The 19,832-nt window shown below is 56.2% G+C and overlaps 1 protein-coding gene across 2 annotated transcripts; it reads left to right on the top strand.

Moving 5' to 3' along the window:
- Nucleotides 1-2,125: 2,125 nt before the first annotated feature.
- On the top strand, nt 2,126-18,517 carry AKAP8L (A-kinase anchoring protein 8 like). 2 transcript variants are annotated; one of them, XM_054051911.1, is made up of 13 exons: nt 2,126-2,208; nt 5,810-5,842; nt 6,792-7,023; nt 9,582-10,035; nt 10,433-10,556; nt 10,713-10,768; nt 11,357-11,393; nt 12,563-12,671; nt 12,953-13,094; nt 14,104-14,209; nt 14,458-14,588; nt 15,863-15,958; nt 16,301-18,515. In XM_054051911.1, the coding sequence occupies exons 1-13, from the start codon at nt 2,193-2,195 to the stop codon at nt 16,712-16,714; spliced, it is 1,950 nt and encodes a 649-aa protein (XP_053907886.1). In that variant the 5' UTR covers nt 2,126-2,192; the 3' UTR covers nt 16,715-18,515. The 2 variants fall into 2 exon arrangements, with proteins under 2 accessions (XP_053907886.1, XP_009555553.2); XM_009557258.2 differs by lacking the exon at nt 2,126-2,208 and having other exon boundaries at nt 5,810-5,846; nt 16,301-18,517.
- The last annotated feature ends 1,315 nt before the right edge of the window (nt 18,518-19,832 follow it).

Here is a 19,832-nt window from a genome sequence, read left to right as displayed (position 1 = left end):
TTAAATTCTTCTGGAAACGAAGCCCAGGGAGGAGAGACGACTCTGTGGGTGCTGGAAAGGGCCTTTGGGGGGACACGGAGAGCTTTAAATGGGATGAGGGGAGCGGGAAGAGAGCGGATCTGGGGGGACCGGGTCGGGATGGGGCCGTGTGTCCTGGGATATGGGGATAACTGCGTCGGGATGAGGCCGTGTCCCCTTGGAAAGGGGATATTGGGGTCGGGATGAGGCCGTGTCCCCATGGAAAGGGGATATTGGGGTCAGGATGTGTCCCTGTGTCCCCATGGAAAGGGGACATTGAGGTCGGGATGAGGCCGTGTCCCCATGGAAAGGGGATATTGGGGTCGGGATGAGGCCGTGTCCCCATGGAAAAGGGGATATTGGGGTCGGGATGAGGCCGTGTCCCCATGGAAAAGGGGATATTGGGGTCGGGATGAGGCCGTGTCCCCATGGAAAGGGGATATTGGGGTCGGGATGAGGCCGCGTCCCCATGGAAAGGGGATATGGGGGTCAGGATGTGTCCCTGTGTCCCCATGGAAAGGGGACATTGAGGTCGGGATGAGGCCGTGTCCCCATGGAAAGGGGATATTGGGGTCGGGATGGGGCCGTGTCCCCATGGAAAAGGGGATATTGGGGTCGGGATGAGGCCGTGTCCCCATGGAAAGGGGATATTGGGGTCGGGATGGGGCCGTGTCCCCATGGAAAAGGGGATATTGGGGTCGGGATGAGGCCGTGTCCCCATGGAAAGGGGATATTGGGGTCGGGATGAGGCCGCGTCCCCATGGAAAGGGGATATTGGGGTCGGGATGCGGCCGTGTCCCCATGGAAAAGGGGATATTGGGGTCGGGATGCGGCCGTGTCCCCATGGAAAAGGGGATATTGGGGTCGGGATGCGGCCGTGTCCCCATGGAAAGGGGATATTGGGGTCGGGATGGGGCCGTGTGCCCATGGAAAGGGGATATTGGGGTCGGGATGAGGCCGTGTCCCCATGGAAAGGGGATATTGGGGTCGGGATGAGGCCGTGTCCCCATGGAAAGGGGATATTGGGGTCGGGATGAGGCCGTGTCCCCATGGAAAGGGGATATTGGGGTCGGGATGGGGCCGTGTCCCCATGGAAAGGGGATATTGGGGTCGGGATGCGGCCGTGTCCCCATGGAAAGGGGATATTGGGGTCGGGATGAGGCCGTGTCCCCATGGAAAGGGGATATTGGGGTCGGGATGAGGCCGTGTCCCCATGGAAAGGGGATATTGGGGTCGGGATGAGGCCGTGTCCCCATGGAAATGGGGATATTGGGGTCGGGATGAGGCCGTGTCCCCATGGAAAGGGGATATTGGGGTCGGGATGAGGCCGTGTCCCCATGGAAAGGGGACATTGGGGTCGGGATGAGGCCGTGTCCCCTTGGAAAGGGGATATTGGGGTCGGGATGGGGCCGTGTCCCCATGGAAAGGGGACATTGGGGTCGGGATGAGGCCGTGTCCCCTTGGAAAGGGGATATTGGGGTCGGGATGAGGCCGTGTCCCCTTGGAAAGGGGATATTGGGGTCGGGATGAGGCCGTGTCCCCATGGAAAGGGGATATTGGGGTCGGGATGAGGCCGCGTCCCCATGGAAAGGGGATATTGGGGTCGGGATGTGTCCCCTTGGAAAGGGGACATTGGGGTCGGGATGTGTCCCTGTGCCCCGGGAGGAGGGGACAGCGGGTCAGGATGTGTCCCCTCCGCAGCCACAGCGGCTCGGGGGGGGTCTGTGTGTGTCCAACCACGGGGCCTCACGCGGGGGCGGAGCCTGCGCCGATTCCGCCAATAGCAGCGGCCGCCGAGGCCGATCCGGCTCTCTATAGGCTGAGCCGCGCGCCTGTGACCAATCAGAGCGGCTTTGGCCCCGCCCCATAGAACCAATCACAGCGCAGAGCGGCTTTGGCCCCGCCCCACCGGGCCAATCACAGCACAGAGCGGCTTTGGCTCCGCCCCCTCTCCGTCCGCCGACCAATCATCGCGCGGCGCCGCGGAGCCCATTGAGGAAAGAGGGCGCGTGCCGCGCTTTGATTGACAGCTCTTTCAGCCAATGGAAGCGAGGGGAGCGCGGAGCGACGGCCAATGAGAGCGCGCGAGGGGCGGGGTCGGGAGACCAATAGGGACACGGTTTGGGGGGGGCGGGGCCGGCGCGGCGCCGTTACCGAGCGGGGGCGCCGCCATCATGAGCGGCTTCGCGGGTGAGGGGAGATGGCGGCGGGGCGGGGCCGGACCGGGCCGGGGAGGACTGAGAGAGGATTTGGCGCTTTGAAGGGGGGGAGAAATGGGGCTGAGGTGGGAGGAAATGGGGCTGAGAGAGGAACGGGGACTGAAGGGGGAGGAACGGGAACTGAAAGGAGAGGAACGGGGACTGAAGGGGGAGGAACGGGGACCCGAGGCGGGGAGAAATGAGGCTGAGGGGGTGAGAAACAGAGCCGTGAGAGAGGAATGGGGGTCTGAGAGAGGTAGAAATGGGGCTGAGGGGGGAGGAAATGGGGCCCTGAGAGAGGAGTAGGGGTCTGAGGGGATGAATAGGGCTGAAGGAGGGAGAAATGGGGCTGAGAGGGGAGGAAATGGGGCCCTGAGAGAGGAATGGGGGTCTGAGGGGATGAGTGGGGGTCTGAGGGAGGCAGAAATGGGGCTCTGAGGGGGTGAATGGGGCTGAGGAGGGAGAAATGGGGCCCTGAGGGGATGAGTGAGGGTCTGAGGGAGGCAGAAATGGGTCTGAGGAAGGCAGAAATGGGGCTCTGAGGGGGTGAATGGGGCTGAGGAGGGAGAAATGGGGCCCTGAGAGAGGAATGGGGGTCTGAGGGGATGAATAGGGCTGAAGGAGGGAGAAATGGGACTGAGAGGGGAGGAAATGGGGGCCTGAGAGAGGAATGGGGGTCTGAGGGGATGAGTGGGGGTCTGAGGGAGGCAGAAATGGGGCTGAGGGAGGCAGAAATGGGGCTCTGAGGGGGTGAATGAGGCTGAGGAGGGAGAAATGGGGCCCTGAGAGAGGAATGAGGCCCTGAGGGGGCAAGAAGTGGGTTGAGGGAGGGAAAATGGGGATGATGGGATGGGGAAATGGGGTTGAGGAGTGGGGAAATGGGGCGCTGAGAGAGGAATGGGACTTTGCCGGGGGAAATGGGACTGAAGAGGGAAGAAACGGGGGCCTGAGAGAAGAACGGGGCCCTGAGGAGGAGAAAGGGGAGCCTGAGAGAGAAATGGAGCCTTGAGGGGGGAGGAACGGGGACCTGAGAGAGGAATGGGACTGAGGGGAGAGAAATGTTGCTGAGGGGGGGAGAAATGGGGCTGAGGGGCGGGGAGGGAAATGGGGCTGAGGGGGGAGGAACGGGGCCCTGGCGGGGAGAAACTGGAGGGGACAGGGAGAAATGTTGCTGAGGGGGGGGGAGAAATGGGGTTGAGGGAGAGAAGTGGGGCCCTGAGAGAGGAATAGAGGTCTGGGGAGAGGGGAACGGGGTTGACGGGATTGAAAAGGGACGGGACAGGGAGAAACGGAGCCCTGAGAGAGGAATGGGGCTGAAATGGGGGGAAGCGGAGCCCTGAGGGAGGAATGGGGCTGAAGGGGGAGGAACAGGGCTCTGTGGGGGGAAACAGAGGTTGTGGGGGGGAAATGGGACTGAATGGGGAGAAATGGGGTGTGGGGGGGAAAAGGGGCCAGGGTGGGGGAAGAAATGGGAGCCTGAGAGAGGAATGGGGCTCAGGGTGGGGAATGGCGGCCTGAGAGAAGAACAGGGCCTGGAGGAGGAAGAAATGGGGCCCTGAGAGAGAGGGTCAGGGCCCTGGGAGGGAGAAATGGGGCTGAAAGGGGGGGGCAGAAATAGGGCTGAGGGGGGAAATGGGGCCCTGAGAGAAACAGGGGCCTTGAGGGAGGGAAAAGGGGGTGATAGGGGGGATAAATGGGGCCCTGAGAGAAACAGGGGCCTTGAGGGAGGGAAAAGGGGTGATAGGGGGGATAAATGGGGCCTTGAGAGAAACAGGGGCCTTGAGGAAGAGAAAAGGGGGTGATAGGGGGGATAAATGGGGCCTTGAGGGAGAGAAAAGGGGGTGGTAGGGGGGATAAATGGGGCCCTGAGAGAAACAGGGGCCTTGAGGGAGGGAAAAGGGGGTGATAGGGGGGATAAATGGGGCCTTGAGGGAGAGAAAAGGGGGTGGTAGGGGGGATAAATGGGGCCTTGAGAGAAACAGGGGCCTTGAGGGAGGGAAAAGGGGGTGATAGGGGGGATAAATGGGGCCTTGAGAGAAACAGGGGCCTTGAGGGAGGGAAAAGGGGGTGATAGGGGTGATAAATGGGGCTCTGAGAGAAACAGGGGCCTTGAGGGAGGGAAAAGGGGGTGATAGGGGGGATAAATGGGGCCCTGAGAGAAACAGGGGCCTTGAGGGAGAGAAAAGGGGGTGATAGGGGGGATAAATGGGGCCCTGAGAGAGGAATGGGGTTGAGGGGCAAAACAGGCTTGGGAGGGGAGAAAACTGGGGCCTGAGGCGGGGGTTCAGGGCCGTGAGGGCTGGGAGGGTTGGGGTTGTTGAGCCTGGAGAGGAGGGAAGGTTCAGGGAGACCTTAGAGCAGCTTCCAGTGTAGAAAGAGGCCCCAGGAAAGCTGGGAAGGGGCTCTGGATCAGGGATAGGATGAGGGGAACGGTTTTGGATTGAAAGAGGAGAGATTGAGATGAGATCTTGGGGAGAAGTGTTCTCCTGAGAGAGTGGGGAGGCCCAGGTTGCCCCGAGCAGTGGTGGTGCCCCATCCCTGGAGGGGTTCCAGGCCAGGTTGGATGGGGCTTAGAGCCCCTGATCCAGTGGGAGGTGTCCCTGCTCATGGCAGGGTTGGAACTGGGTGGGATTTGAGGTCTCTTCCGATCACTCCATGACTATATGAAAGCCGATCTCTCTTGTCGTTAAGCCTAATGAGGTGCCCTCTAATTGCTGCCTGGTGGTGGCAGCTCAGGAGGAACCTCTCCTCTCTGCCCCGGTCACTTTGCTCCTTGCCTTTAGCAGGGAATTTGCCTTTTTGTCCATTAAATCTCTCCGGTCTTGTCCTCCCTGGTGGGTGCGGGATACGATCGGCATCAGCCGCTTTGGTTGGGAGCAGTCCAAGCGGTGACGGTGACGCTGGGGTGCGAGAAAGGCCGTTAATAACCTTTTTGTGGGAAGAGGAGCTTTCATTGAGGAGGAAATCACAAACCTTCACTGTCACATCACCCCTCCACAGCGTCCACAGGGATCGGTGTGAAGGGACATGGTGTGTGCACCCACCCGGCTAACGAGGCTGGGATTCCTTAGAAAATTAACGTTGGGGCAATGTTTTCTTGCCTGGGGAGTATGGGATGTCGGCATCCCGGCCGGAGCTCGTCAGGATCTCATCTTTCCATCCCAATTCCTGCATCTTCCAGTTGTTTTCCTGCAAGGACAAAGGGCAGCAGTGCTGTCGAGACGCGTTTCACCACGAAGAGCGTCTGAAAGTCAGGATTAAAGCTTCCCTGTCCCGCTCTCCTCTCCGGGCGTTGATCGGAGCAGGGTTTATTCCCTCACCTCTTCCCAGTTGCTTTGCCTCTGCTCCCAAAATACTTTGTTGTGGAAATCCTTGCTGGGAGCTCAGCTTGGAATTCAAACCTGCTTTTTGAAGGAGATGAGCGGAGAGCGTTAGGGCCCTGCAGGGCAACAGCGGGGTCCGATTCCTTCCCTGTTTGGTGCAACACTTGGGAATTTTGGGGCCGTTGCTCCGTTTAGATGTTCGGATCTCTCTGCCCGGCGCTGCTGTGATAACGATAACCTTGTTTCTAATTGCTTTCTCCTCTTTTCTAGGTTATGGAGACTGGAACTCGGGGACGAGCAGAGGCAAGTACGGTACAAACCACAGTAATTTCTGACAGATTCATTTATTCCCTTCCACTTGGGATGCGTTTCCCGTCCCTGAGGGAGACGTGTGAGGTCAGAAACGAACATTTGCTGTCCTGTAGCCTCTCTTTCGCCACGATTTCCTCCTTTTCTCTTAAAACTTGTTGTAACCAACAGAAAACTCGGTTTCTTTCTGTAAGTGGTTGCACAGCAAAAGCGTTCTAGGGGCAGAATGTTCGCTTTTGGGAGTCGTTTTCTCCACAAAAAAAGGCGTTTACAATTTGGAATACCTGAGCGAAGTTTGTGCAGGAGAGGATGTAAACCGAGAGACAGCAGGATGCAAACTCCCTCCCCGCCTGCACCAAAGAAGAGGTCAAGAGGGAGAAAAACCTCATTTTTAAGCTTTTAATTAGCCTCGTGCATTATTCCTGCGGTGTTTTTATTCTGTTTGTAACAGATTTGGCCTCTTTAGCCAAAGGAGAAGCTTCTTCATTGTTTCTTGATACTAAATGGGTGGGAAAGGCCGTGCTGGAGGCAGTTTTGCCCTCAGAGCATGGCTACGCTCTTTGCGAAGGACAGGCGCGAGCTGTCGGCTCATTCCGTGTGATATAAGGGGTTATAAAGCAGCTCCTGCATCGGAGCTGCGTCTGTCTCGCTCCCGACTGCTTCACATCAAATGGGAAACCAGTTATAAACGGTTCTGTCATCCCACAAAAGATTTTAGGGTGGCTCTGCCTTGTCTGTGTTTATTCCTCCCCGGAGTAGGCCGTGCGGTTTGGGATTTCAGCAAATAGTTTCCTCAAACCTTCACGAGTCCAAAGGATCAAAGTTTTAGGTGCTTTAAATAGAAATTTCAGCTTTATTTTAACTCCATCTGAATTGGAATTAAAGCATTAGCGAAGCCGGATAGCTGGAAATAAACCCAGTTCTCTGATTTTTCTCGTTCCAGGTTACGAGGGTTACGGTTACGGCTATGGATACGGGCAGGATAACTCGGGGAATTATGGCTACGGTATGGCTGCTTCAAACTCTTGGGAAATGGCCAACTCGGACATGGATATGAACCCCGATGGCTCAGGCGGTGACGCTGTCATTGCCAAAATGAACCAGCGGTTGGACATGATGTCACACATGGACACGGATACCATGCAGGGAGGACACTACGGATCCGGTGGAGACAGGTGAGTGCGCAGCGAGTTGCGGGAACGAGCGGAAGAGTCATCACTGCTCGGTTTGGTTCATTCTTAGCGTTTTCCTGGGCTGAGTTGAGCGTCTGGAGCGGCTCAGCCCCATCCTCTCGCCTGCTGGAACTCGAATCCGATTTTATGCCAAGTTTTCATCCATATCCTGCCAAAAAAAGAGCAAATTTTGGACTAAAATGCAGCATTTTGCAGCGGCGGCAGGGATTTGGGATGCTTCAGTCAAGTCAGAGTTGTAAGGAATGTTCTCAGGAGCTGCTTGCACACTTCCAGAGCGGTTGCTTCAAAAATGAAGGCACAACTTCATACCTAATCTGAATTTAAATCACTGATTTGGCTTAATTGGTTGAGTTCTGCTGCTCCTCTGAGGGTTTGTGGCCAGTGGCGCAGCAGACGCTCCGCTCTATGGCACGACCGGCTCCTGGCTGATCTCTTTCCGTGGTTAAACACCAATAACCAGGATTCTGGCCCCAAATATTTCCCTTTTATTGATGGGCACACCAGGAGCCAAGACTTGGTGTTCCCACGGGGTCAAAGCTCTCCTACGGAACGAGGTGCTGTGTTCCCCTATGAAATCACTTTATCTCAGGCGCTTGCTCAGTTTAACTGCGCTGGAAGAGGTTTCTCAAGTGATTTCTTGTCCTTTCAAGCATCATTTTGGGCATGAAGTTCAACCAGGCCAAATGTTGGGTCCTGTACTTGGGACACAACAACCCCGAGCAGCTCCAGGCTTGGGGAAGAGCGGCTGGAAAGCTGCCTGGAGGAGAAGGACCTGGAGGGGGTGGTTGACACCAACTAAACGTCAGCCAGCGGTGGCCCAAGTGGCCAAGAAGGCCAAGAGCATCTTGGCTTGGATCAGAGACAGCGTGGCCAGCAGGGATTCTGCCCCTGGACTCGGCGCTGGTGACGCCACACCTCGAATACCGAGTTGAGTTTTGGATCCTTCACTCCAAGAAGGATGTTGAGGTTCTGGAGCGTCCAGAGAAGAGCAACGAAGCTGGTGAAGGCCCTGGAGAACTTAGTGAGTGTTTAGCCTGGAGAAGAGGCTGAGGGGAGACCTTATTGCTCTCCTGAAAGAAGGGTGTTGGTGGATGCTGGGCTCTTCTCCCAAGGGACAGGACAAGGGAGAACGGCCTCAGGCTGCGCCAGGGGAGCCTCAGACTGGACATCAGGAGAAGATTTGTCACCTAAAGGGTCGTGGGGCCCTGGCAGAGGCTGCCCAGGGCGGTGGTGGAGTCCCCATCCCTGGAGGGGTTTAAAAGATGGTGCTCAGGGACATGGTTTAGTGGCAGATGGAATGGTCGGACTCGATGATCCAAGAGGTCTTTTCCAACCTGGTGATTGTCTGAGAAGTTAACTGCTGTAACCGAGTGGGAGAGGAGCTGCTCGCCCTCCAGCAGCTCTGGTGCAGCCGTAACCGGACACGGGCGGCTCCTCCGGGGGCTGAAGCCTGACCTGATTGTCTAGCTCAGCCTCTCTGACTTCCCTCTGACCTTGGAGCTGGGATAACATCTTTCCTCCTTGCTGATTCCCATCTCCGTGCTCTGGAAGCGCGGTGGCGAGCGGTTGCGCTTTGATGAGACTTAGTCCGGCACGAGTAAAGTTACAAACCCTCCGTGGCTGTGTTTCCAAGAGGAAAAAATGGATTTAAATCAACTGAGTGTTGGTTTTCCAGCTGGAGAAACCGGGTCCTTAATGAGTGCATTCCATGTGGGAATGGGGTGGGATGGGTCGGGAGTAAGTCCTGGAGTAGCTGAGGAGTAAAGCGTGCTGCTCTTTGAGGTGTTATCGGATCAGGTGGAGCTCACTGCGAGGATGAGCAGCTCTTGGTTTGCTCTGGGTGCTTCCAAAGCTCCTTTTGAAGCAGATCTGTGGGAATGGGGTCAGGTTTGAATTCTCTTCAAGTATTCCGGTGGCTCTGGAAGACCTTGAGGGGTTCCCTGGCGTCTGGGCTTCCCCCTTCCAAAGGTCTCTGGTTCCTCCACTGCTGGAACTGGAGGCTCCGTCACCAGCTTCTGCTGCTCCTGACCCACACTGAGCCCACCAGAGCATAACCAGAAGGGTCCATTCTGAGGGGTTTGGTTTCTTCTGGCACTCCATGTTCTGTCCCACACTGAGCATAACCCGAAGAGTCTGTTCCAAACGGTTTGGTTTCTTCTGGCACTCCATGTTCTGTCTCACACTGAGCATAACCCGAAGAGTCCGTTCCAAACGGTTTGGTTTCTTCTGCTCCGTGTTCTGTCCCACGCTGAGCATAACCCGAAGAGTCCATTCCAAAGGGTTTGGTTTCTTCTGCTGTTCTGTGTCCCATCCCACCCCGAGCCCACCAGAACATAACCAGAGGGTTTGGTTTCTTCTGCTGCTCCGTGTCCTGCCCCACCCTGAGCCCACCAGAACATAACCAGAAGAGTCTGTTCCGAAGTGTTTGGTTTCTTCTTCTACTCTGTGTCCCATCCCACCCCGAGCTCACCAGAACGTAACCAGAAGAGCCCATTCCGAAGGGTTTGCTTTCCTGACCTCTGCCACCTCTTCTTTTGCAGATACGACTCCTACGAATCCTACGACTCTCGGTCTTCCATGAACGATCGTGACCTTTACCGCTCCGGCTACGACTACAGCGAGTCCGAACATGACGAGAACACCTACGAAGGTCACTATGACAACTTCTATGACAACCGCCGGGATCACTACCAGAACAGAGCTCGGGATAACTTTGGCCAACGAGGCCAGAACTGGGGGAGAGACGGACGCAATAACAGATCGTACCCCGGGCGCGTGGGCGGGCAGTGGAACGAGCCGCCGCCGTCGATGGGATCGCGAGGCTTTGGCCACCACGGCTCCTCCAGGCTCCCTTCCCTCTTCTCCCACAACATTATCCCAGAACACGGCATGTTCCAGGGAATGCGAGGTTTCTCGGGAAATATGCGCTACGGAGGAGGAATGATGAAACAGCGGATGAGGAGAAACTGGAAAACGTGGGATTCGGATTTTAAAGTAAGTGTTTGGGCGATATCCCCCCACCTGCTGGCCTTGGATTCGGGTTGTTTCCCAACCAATCCGCGTGGCCTGCCGCGATGGGCTCCAAAATATCCTCTAGGAAGCGATAATATGGAATTCTCTTTGGTAGTGATGTTGTAGCACGTGTTCTCCGGAGCAGATGGAGACAATAGTTCTACGTGGGGTGTTTTAATCCCAACAATCCGAAGTTGGGGGAAAAATAGTGTCTTTCTCAGCTCTGTCTCCTGCGTTATGGGGCAGAGATGTGGGGATTCTGCCCTTCCTGATGGGCTCTGCCCGTCGGAAATGCAACGCAGGCGGCTGAACTCGCTAAAACTGAGGAAAAGGAGGCGTTGTTCCCACTGCAGGAATGAACCTTGCTCTTCCCTCGCAGCCCCAGAAAAAGAAACTCAAAAAAGATCCTATCGTGAAGAAGCGGAAGCAGACAAACAGCTCCGATGAACCTGACAGCAAAGCGGCCAAGACGGATGGCTCGGATAACTCCGATTCCGACAACGGTGAGAGCGGAACGGCTTTGCGGCCCTTGGGAGCGAGAGAATGCTGCCGTTGGCTTCATTTCCAGCAGAGCCATTGTGCTTTGTCGCGTGTTTAATGTGTCGGGAAAACTTAGTGCCTGGTTCTTTCTTTTCTGCTGACGCTTCCGTGTCTTTCAGAGGAGGGAACGGAAGGAGAATCGGGAGAAAAAGAGGAAAGAGAGGGCTCCAGAGGGGTAAGTAACCCCTGCAAACCTTTCTGTCGTGCTAAAAGGCTGTCGGTGTGGTTGGAGGCGATGAGGGCAGGGCTTGGACTCCCGTGTTATTCCCAAAGGAAGGCAGTGGGAGAAGGTTTAGGGAGAGGGTGGAAGTGGAATGTGTCAGCGAGGGAATCGTGGGCGGTACGGCGTGTTCCCAGCTGCACCCAGAGGCCGCGGCATCGCTGTGAGATGCCCAACGGTGTCGAAATGCGGTACAATAGCCACACGCAGAGATTCGAGTCGGGGAAAACGCCCAAATTCCCTGTGAGGTGGAGAATCCCGAAGCCAGGAATGTGTGGATCCCTGCGGGCGGGGCCTTGTGGGTGCCCTCTCACCAGTTCCCTTCAGCTTTTGGTGGAGGGAGATCTCGGATGCGAGACCCGCAGGAGCTGTGGAAGCATCTCCTGAGCAATTCCCTGTGCCGGGGGAGCGAGGAGCAGCCAGATCCGGTGGCAAAGGGCGCTCCGAGTGCCTGGGGTGGTTGTGAGGACAGGGTGAAGGCCTCAATCCAGCCTCCAGGCGCTTTCTCTGGATGGTTTTAACTTCCTGACGTTACTTTTTTAGGAAGGGGAAGACGATGAAGGGAAAGACTCAGAGAAAGGTGAGTTGTGCGATGGCTCATTTGCGCTCCTAAGCTCTGCGTGGAGCATAACCCGCTCCGGCCTGGCCAGAAGAGAGATTTCCAATGAAATCCGATGAGTTTGTTCAGGCTCCTTCATCCTTGGAGCTCCGTTTGCCTCATGGCTGCACTGTTCCTTGCGTCTTGGTGACCCCAACTGAGCCTCCACGCCTTCCCGGTGAAGGCTGAGGTGTCTTTCCGCCTGTTCCCTGGAATACCGGAGGCGGGGTCCTCCCAGTGCCAGCTGGTGACGCTCCGGTGGGATTGTATCCCCGTAGCCAGCGGAGAGAAACAGGGAGGCCCTTCCCAGGGCCGCGATTCCCTTGTCCTTCAGGATAGGACCTTTCAGATCCCCGCTTTCGGGGGGCAAGGGGACAGTTCGACTCTAATGTCCGCGTTTAGTCCGATGAATCCCATCCTTTGTGTCTGCTCAGGGATAAGGAAGTGCGATAAATCTCTGCTAGGGAGGAGCTGGATCCTTTTGGCCAAGGTAGGTTGGTGGGGGGAGCTGGGATTTAAGGAACCGGGCTTGAATTCCCGCTCTGCCGTGGACTTGGACGCTGATTAAACTGTTCGGGATGGAGCTTCTTGGCTTGGAAAGACGGGACTGGTCGGAGAAAAACGCTGCGATACCCCCAGGGGGCTTAGGGAAGCAGGGAGACCTCTGGGAAGAGGCAAGGGAGGGCCCTGCTGCCCATCCCGCCGGTAACTCCGATCCTGGGATTGGACAGGCTCCCGTGTCCCAAAAATACGTGGTGTAAACCAATTCCCCTTCTTCAACCTCTGTCCCATCACCAGCGTTTGCTGCCAGGCTGGAAAAAAAAATCGGAGCGGGTAGGATCTAAATAATCAAACCTGGAACTAATTAACAAGCTTAGAACCCAGGAGTAGGAAAGAGGAGTTCAAGAGCCGGGAGGTGGCGTTGTGGCCTGTTGGCCTTGGGTTCTCCTCATCCCGCCTGTCCCAGCACAGGAAAAGCACATTTGGGATGGATGAGCTGTGGTGGGAAGCGGCCTCGGCGGGTGGGAGCAGCTTCGGGGGGGTTGTGTGGGACCTCCAGGTTGGGTTGGTGCCTCAACTCCTTGAGGGAGTTCGATCGTGATGAGATGACGGCCTGAAATCCTCCCCCTCGTCCTGCTTTCACCGCACAGGAGCGTTGACCATCCAGGAGGAGATCAGCCAGATCAAACGCAAACTGCAAGTGGGGAAGAAAACGCAGGAGAGGCAGAAGAAGAGGCATCGGGATCGCATGGTAGAGAGGTAACGACTCCGCTTCCTTCACTGCGACCTCACGGCCAAGTCGCTCCTCCTGATCCTCCTTCTTCAGGGTTTGGGATGGTTTCCTCTGGAAGCTGCTTTGTTCTCCATCCTAAAACATAAACAGAAATGGGGAAACTTGTGGGGAAAAATGCTTAAAGGGTTGGAAATTGCCCTAAATTCATCTGCCATCCCTCGAGCGGATCCAGAGGAAGCGATGCCGTGTAGAACCACAACACACTGCTTTCAATATCGCTTCCATTCTTCTCTGAATCTCTCCGCAGGATCCAGTTTGTTTGTTCGTTATGCAAATACCGAACCTTCTACGATGACGAGATGAACAATCATCTGGAGAGTAAATTCCATAAGGAACACTTCAAGTTTGTCGGAACGAAGCTGCCTCAGCAGACAGCCGACTTCCTCCAGGTGAGCCTCCGGATATGTCGCTGTCCCCTGGGTTCAAGCGTTTTGGGGTGGTTTGTTGGGATTTTTGGACAAGCCAGAAAGCTGCTCAACTGTCCCTGTGAGTCGCTGCGTTGGGAATGAAGGATGAAGGATCAGAGGTTCTGCTCCTGCTCAGCCCTCCCTCCACAGGTCATGTTGGTGGGATGTTGTATCATAGAATGATGGAATTGTTGAGGTTGGAAAAGCCCTCTGAGATCCAGTCCAACCATCAGCCCACTAAACCCTGTCCTAAAGTGCCACAGCTCCACATGTTTTGAACCCCTCCAGGCATGGAGACTCCACCACGTCCCTGCGCAGCCGCTTCCAACCCTTCTCCACTCTTTCCATGAAGGAATCGTTCCCAATGTCCAACCTAAACCCCTCCCCGGGGCACCTTGAGGCCATCTCCTCCCGTCCATCGCGTGTTCCTGGGGAGCAGAGCCCAGCGCCCACCTCACCACAACCTCCTCTCAGGAGCTGCTCAGAGCCATGAGGTCTCCCCTCAGCCTCCTCTTCTCCAGCCCAAACCCCCCTCAGATCCCTCAGCCCCTTCCCTTGTTCTCCAGCCCCTTCCCAGCTCCGTTCCCTTCTCCAGATGTTTTCCAGCCCCTCAATGTCCTTCTTGGAGTGAGGAACCCAAACCTGAACCCAGGATTTGAAGTGAGACCTCCTCAGGGGGACCATCCCTTCCCTGAACCTTCTGGCCACCCCATGGCTGATTGAAGCCGAGATGCTGGTGGCCTTCTTGGCCTCCTGGGCCACTGCTGCCTCACGTTCAGCTCAAATAGAACCCATAGGTCCTTTTTTCGGGCTGTGGAATTCCTTTCCCACTGCAGATTTTTGTGGCCAGAGCGGGTGAGCAAAGTGCCGAAGGGCATCGCCACCCGCAGGACATCACCTGGTGGGATCTCCAGGGCTGTTGGGATGAATGTGCTGGAGAGACGGACTTAAAATCAGAATAGAATTAATAGCAAATAATTCCGCCCCGCAGGAATACGTTGCTAATAAAACCAGGAAAACGGAAGAGCGTCGGAAAGGGGTTGAGGACATCAACGCGGTCATTCAGCAGATCTACAGGGACCAAGATCTGACGCAAGGTAAGGTGGACTGCAAAGTCCTGTGAGGTCCTTTGCATGCAGCGGCTCTGAAACAGTCAAAAACGGTGGAAAACGGGAGCGGAGGAGCCTTCTGGTGTTGCCAAAGGGTGGGATTCTGGTGGCCCCGGGGATGGAGCTTTCTGGTGGGCCCAGGGATGAGTTTATAATGGAGCCTGGAGTAAAATCTGGATCACACCATGAATCCCGGGGTTATTTCACTCTAACGCCGTTCTTGTCTCGCTTTCCAGACATCGGGATGGAGCATTTCATTAAGAAGGTGGAGGCTGCCCACTGCGCCGCCTGTGACCTCTTCATCCCGATGCAGTATGGGATCATCCAGAAGCACCTGAAGTCACTGGACCACAACCACAACCGCCGGGTGAGTTCCGTGGGTGCTCAGGGCTCGCGGTGGCTTTGGCTGCAGTGGGAGCAGCAAGAATTGGTTTGGGTTGGGTTCCGGTGGTTCCTGAAACATGGGAGAGCTTCGCTCGGTCCTCTGTGATTAATTAGGAAGGTTGGAACAGCTCTCTCGGCTCATCCAGCCCACCCCAGCGCCACCAAACCCTGGTCCCACGGGATTCCACCCCACCTGTTTGGAAGAGACCTCAAAGCTCATCCAGTGCCACCCCTGCCATGGGGACACCTCCCACCGGATCAGGAGCTCTGAGCCCCATCCAACCTGGCCGTGAGCATCTCCAGGGATGGGGCAGCCACGGCTCCTCTGGGAACCTGGGCCAGGGGCTCCCCACCCTCGCGGGGAAGAAATTCCTCCTCAAGTCCAGCCTAACTCTGCCCCTCTCCAGTTTGTCGCCGCTGCCCCTCGTCCCATCCCCACGAGCCTTTGGGAACAGCCCCTGCGCAGCTCTCCTGGAGCCCCTTCAGGGGCTGCAGCTGCTCGAAGGTCTCCTGGGAGCCTTCTCCAGGCTGACCGAGCCCAACTCTCAGCCCGGCCTCGGGCGGGAGGTTCTGCAGCCCTCGCAGCATCCTTGGAGCCTCCTCTGGGCCCCCTTCCAACAGCTCCATCTCCTCCTTCTGGTGAGGATTCCCGAGCTGGACCCGCTCCTCCAGCTGAGGTGTCGGCGAGGGGCAGAGGGGCAGATCCCCTCCCTCCCTGCTGCCCACGCGGCTCTGGATGCAGCCCGGGACACGGGGGGGTTCTGGGCCGCGAGCGCTCGTTGCCACCTCACGTCGAGCTTCTCCTCGACCGGCACCGCGAGTCCTTCTCCTCAGGGCTGCTCTCCATCCCATCATCCCCCATCCTGGATGGAAACCGCCCCGACCCAGGGGTAGGACCTTGCCCGTGGCCTCGGGGAACCTCCTGAGGTTCTCCAGCCCCACTTCTCCAGCCTGTCCAGGTCCCTCTGGGTGACATCCCGTCCTTCTGGTGCGGAACTGCCCCCCTGGGCTTGGGGTCACCTCCAAACGGGCTGAGGACGCCCTCGATCTCACTGTTGAGATCACTGATGATGATATTAAGGAGCTGCAACCGTTTGCCTCGACCCAACGTGCAGAAAATCCTGGATTACATAAACCTTTCTGTGTTTTAGCTATGCAAACGGGTCTCGTCTCCTGCTGTGGAGCTGCGCCGAATTCCCGGCCTTCAAAATGAATTCAGAACTTAATTCGAATGTGGTTTTCCATCTTCCTGCGCAGGCAATGATGGAACAATCCAAGAAGTCGTCGCTGGTTGTGGCGAGGAGCATCCTTAACAACAAACTCATCAGCAAGAAGCTGGAGCGGTACCTGAAGGTAGGTTTGGGCCGAGCGGCTCGGCAAGAGCCTGCAGGAATGCTTCCCTGCCTTTGGAATTCCACAGGAGCTTCTCTTGGCCGTTCCTCAGCTGAATTTTGTGGCTTTGGAGGATGTGTTGGGTTCTGGGTGGGGATTATGGAGTCCTGAGCTCCAAACGGGTTGGGCAAAGCCTCTGCCGGAGAAGTTGGAGATCTGGATTCCGGAGGTGGTGTCTGCTCGCTCCGCTGCCGGTGGTACAACCGGAACGCTGAACTTGGGAGGGTTTGTGGGGTTTGTGCTCCTTGAGGAGCGGTTGGAGATGAGCTCGTGGCAGACAAGTGTTTGTCTTCTCGTTTTCAGGGTGAGAATCCCTTCACGGATGATCCAGAAGAAAAAGAGGAGCATGAGGAAGGAGAAGGGGGAGCCGGTGGAAACGTAGAGGAGGGAGCAGCAGAGGAAAACAAGGATGAGGAGGAAAATCCAGAAGAGGAAAACCCAGAGGAAGAAAACGTGGAAGAGGAAAATAAGGAGCCCGAAGAGAACCTGGGATCGGAAGGAGCTGAAAATGAGGAGGAGCGAGGAGAAGCAGGGACAGAGGCGGGAGCTGAGGTGCAGCCCCAAATGGAGGTGGAAGAGCAGCGTTGCCGGCGTGCCGAGCAGTCTCTCCGCGAGGAAGAGGAGCAGCAGCCAGCAGAAGGCCTGGAGGTAGGAGACGAGGAAGAAGAAAAAAGCTTGGAAGCTGCTGCGGCCCAAGAGGATGAGGATGTGGAGTAAAGTCTGCTGGAGGAAGGACTTGGATGAGTTTGGGGTGGTTTCTAAGGAACTTTGCCCGCGTGTGGAGCTCTCGTTCCCTCAACTCGCCCCGGCCAGGGAAGTTACCCCTGGAAGGGGAATTTGGGGAAAGAGCCGTTTGGTTTTGTTTTTTTTTAACGGAATCCTCGTCGTAGTCTAGGTTTTGTTCGGTCGCTGTTCTTTAGATGGCTTTGTCCCAGGGGATTTTCCTTTTGGAGCGTGTGCTCGAAGCAGTGCAGCTCCACCTGCGGGCAGACGGAACCTCCTCTTCCCTGCAATTGGAATTTCTCTCTATTTAACTGCCACGATGGCTCCCCCGCGTCCGTCCGGCAACGCCAGCAATCCGGTGTTGGGGGGGTGGGGGGGGGTTTCATTCCTGCTGTGAAGGTTCCACCCGGTTCCCACCTGACTGTAACATTCCCCGGATATTTTATTCTTCCTTTTAACTCGGAGTGGTGTCAGCGTTGTGTCGTTTGTAAAATGTTTTTTTGGTTTCAAGGTGTTTGATGGGTGGAGATAAAAGGACCGGGATGATCCCTGACTCCGCCTCAGTTTTTGGTGACCTGCTGAGCTTGCGAGAGGCGTGGGAGGAACCACTTTGTGATCCCAATGTTTCCGCTCTCCGGTTTATTTAGGTTCGGTGCCTCTTCCTGCTCTTCGGCGGGATGGAGCCAACTTCCTCGCCTTCATTAGCAGGGAATGCTTAATTGAAGCCGTCATCGCCTTGAGAATGGATTCTCCTTCCTGAAATGAGGGAGGGAGATGGAGTTCAACCTCTACGGTGTCTTCCTGCTACGATGAGGAGCTTTCCTGCTGGATGGGTTGATGGGCAAAGGCGTGTTTGGCCTTGAAGCGCCTGCTTGATGCCAAATCCAGTCTGGAAAACTCCGACTCGGTGTCTTTTATACAGGAGAAACAGGAGATTTAGGTGTTGACGTGAAGAAAAAGAACGCTCCTGCCCTCAGTCCTGTTCCTCCAGCACAGGTTCCTGCTCGCTGCGCCCATCGGATGCTTCTTTGAGCTCCTGGAATTGGGAGCTGGACGAGCCGAGCTCAGCGAGACGGAACGGAACATTCCACCTTCTCTGTGTTAGGGGGAGATTTATCACCCAGAAAAACCCAATTCCCACACTGTTGATCCTTCCAGAGCGGTGAACCTCTCTCCTGCAGGTGGACACTTCAAACCAGTCCTGGAAGGTTCTTTGCTAATCGTAATTACCAGCTTGAATCACTAATTAGCTCGTCAGCGCTGTAACGAATCTTGTGTGGCCACGGCTTCTTCCCAAAGTCAATCCTGCGCGCTGTAGGTGGTGAGGGAGTTGCGTCCCACCTCGTAGATGGGTTTATTAATGGGGTGTGGACTCGTTTTGGGGGAGTTTGGTGTCTCCAGATCCCAAATCTTGGTGAGTTTTAGCAGTGTAAATCCCATTAGCGCTGTGGGAACACATTTTCCCTCTTGATTTCTCAAGGGTGGTGGATCCAGCCTTGCTGGACTTGAAGGATTATCCTGGTCCTTGCAAGAAGTAGGTTCAGGTAGAACCAAGACAACGCCAATCCTTCATCTTTGAGGTAATTTATAGCCATTTCTTTCATAATTTTTGGAATAAAAGCATTTCCATTACCTGTTTTGTGCTTCAGGTAATAAAGGAATGAAGGGATGGACTGTAGGAGGAGAAGCAGGACCAGGAGCGAGGGAGGTGATTCTGCCCCTCTGGAGAGACCAAACCTGGATTCTGAGTCCAGTTCTGGAGGCCTCAGCCCAGCGAGGACACGGAGCTGCTGGAGCGAGGCCAGAGGAGGCCACGGACATGATCCGAGGGTGGAGAACCTCCTGGGGGACACAGTTTGGGTTGTTGAGCCTGGAGAAGAGAAGGTTTAGGAAGATCTTAGAGCAGCTTCCAGGATGTGAAGAATCTCCAGGAAAGCCGAGAAGGGACTCTCGATCAGGGATAGGACGAGGGGAATGGTTTGGAGCTGCAAGAGGGGAGATTGAGGTGAGATCTTAGGGAGAAATGTTCTCCTGGGAGGGGGGGGATGTCCAGGTTGCCCAGAGCATTGGTGGCTGTCCCGTTCCGGGAGGTGTTGACGGTCATGTTGGATGGGGCTTTGGAGCCCCTGATCCCATGGGAGGTGTCTTTGTCCATGGAAGGGTTGGAACTCGATGGATTGAGGTCCCTTCCAATGCAAACCGTCCCGTGGTTCCGTGATTCTGATGTCAACGGGACCACCGGATCCCATCCGTGAAGGTGTTCAGGGCCGGGTTGGATGGAGCTCAGAGCCCCTGATCCAGTGGGAGGTGTCTTTGCCCATGGAAGGGTTGGAACTGAATGGATTGAGGTCCCTTCCAACCGAACCCATCGCAGGGTTCCATACAACAGGTCTGGGAAAGGCCGTTAGTACTCAACTGGGGTTTGAGGCAGAACGTGGCGGCGTTTTGGGAGCCGCCGGCCTCTCCTCACCCACTGTCCCCCTCCTGCCCTTTGCTTTTTAAGCTGCTTTAATCCCTTTTGAGGGCAAAACTTGAGGAGAAAGGGCACTTTCCCCTCTCCCATGGGCCTCCAGGGACATGGAGTGAAGCAGCGGAGAGGGCAGAACAGGGATTGAGGGGCGTCGTTGCACAATTAGGAGCGAGAAGAGCTTTGACTGACAGCGCAGGAGGTGCCTCAGCCAATAGAAAAGGGGCGGGGCTTAACGGAGAGACCAATCAGTGTCGAGGGGGCGTGGCCTGAGGGGCGGAAGTGGAGCAGCAGAGGGCTCACCCGCTGTTAGCCAAGGGGGCGCGGTTTAAATCGAAGGGCGGAGCCTCTGGGCGGTGAGGGGGCGTGGCCTTCGGAGGGTAAATGGACGGGGAGAGGGTGGAGCCTCTTCGCAATGAGAAATAGGGGGCGGGGCCTTGGGTGCGGAGAATAAGACTGAGGCTTCAGCCAATCAGCGCTGAGGGGGCGTGGTCATGGGGGTTCGGCTGATAGGCGCTAAATGGGCGTGGCTTAATAGACCAGGGGGCGGACTCTACTGTAGTACTCGGCCAATCAGAGCAAAGGGGGCGCGGCATTAACGCCTCAATGAGCAGGAGGAGCCCCTGAGCGAGCAATCAGCGTTGA

Source organism: Cuculus canorus, chromosome 30 (genome assembly GCF_017976375.1).
Source record: "Cuculus canorus isolate bCucCan1 chromosome 30, bCucCan1.pri, whole genome shotgun sequence".
Classification (NCBI taxonomy): domain Eukaryota; kingdom Metazoa; phylum Chordata; class Aves; order Cuculiformes; family Cuculidae; genus Cuculus; species Cuculus canorus.
This window is presented reverse-complemented; position numbering and strand designations above follow the sequence as displayed.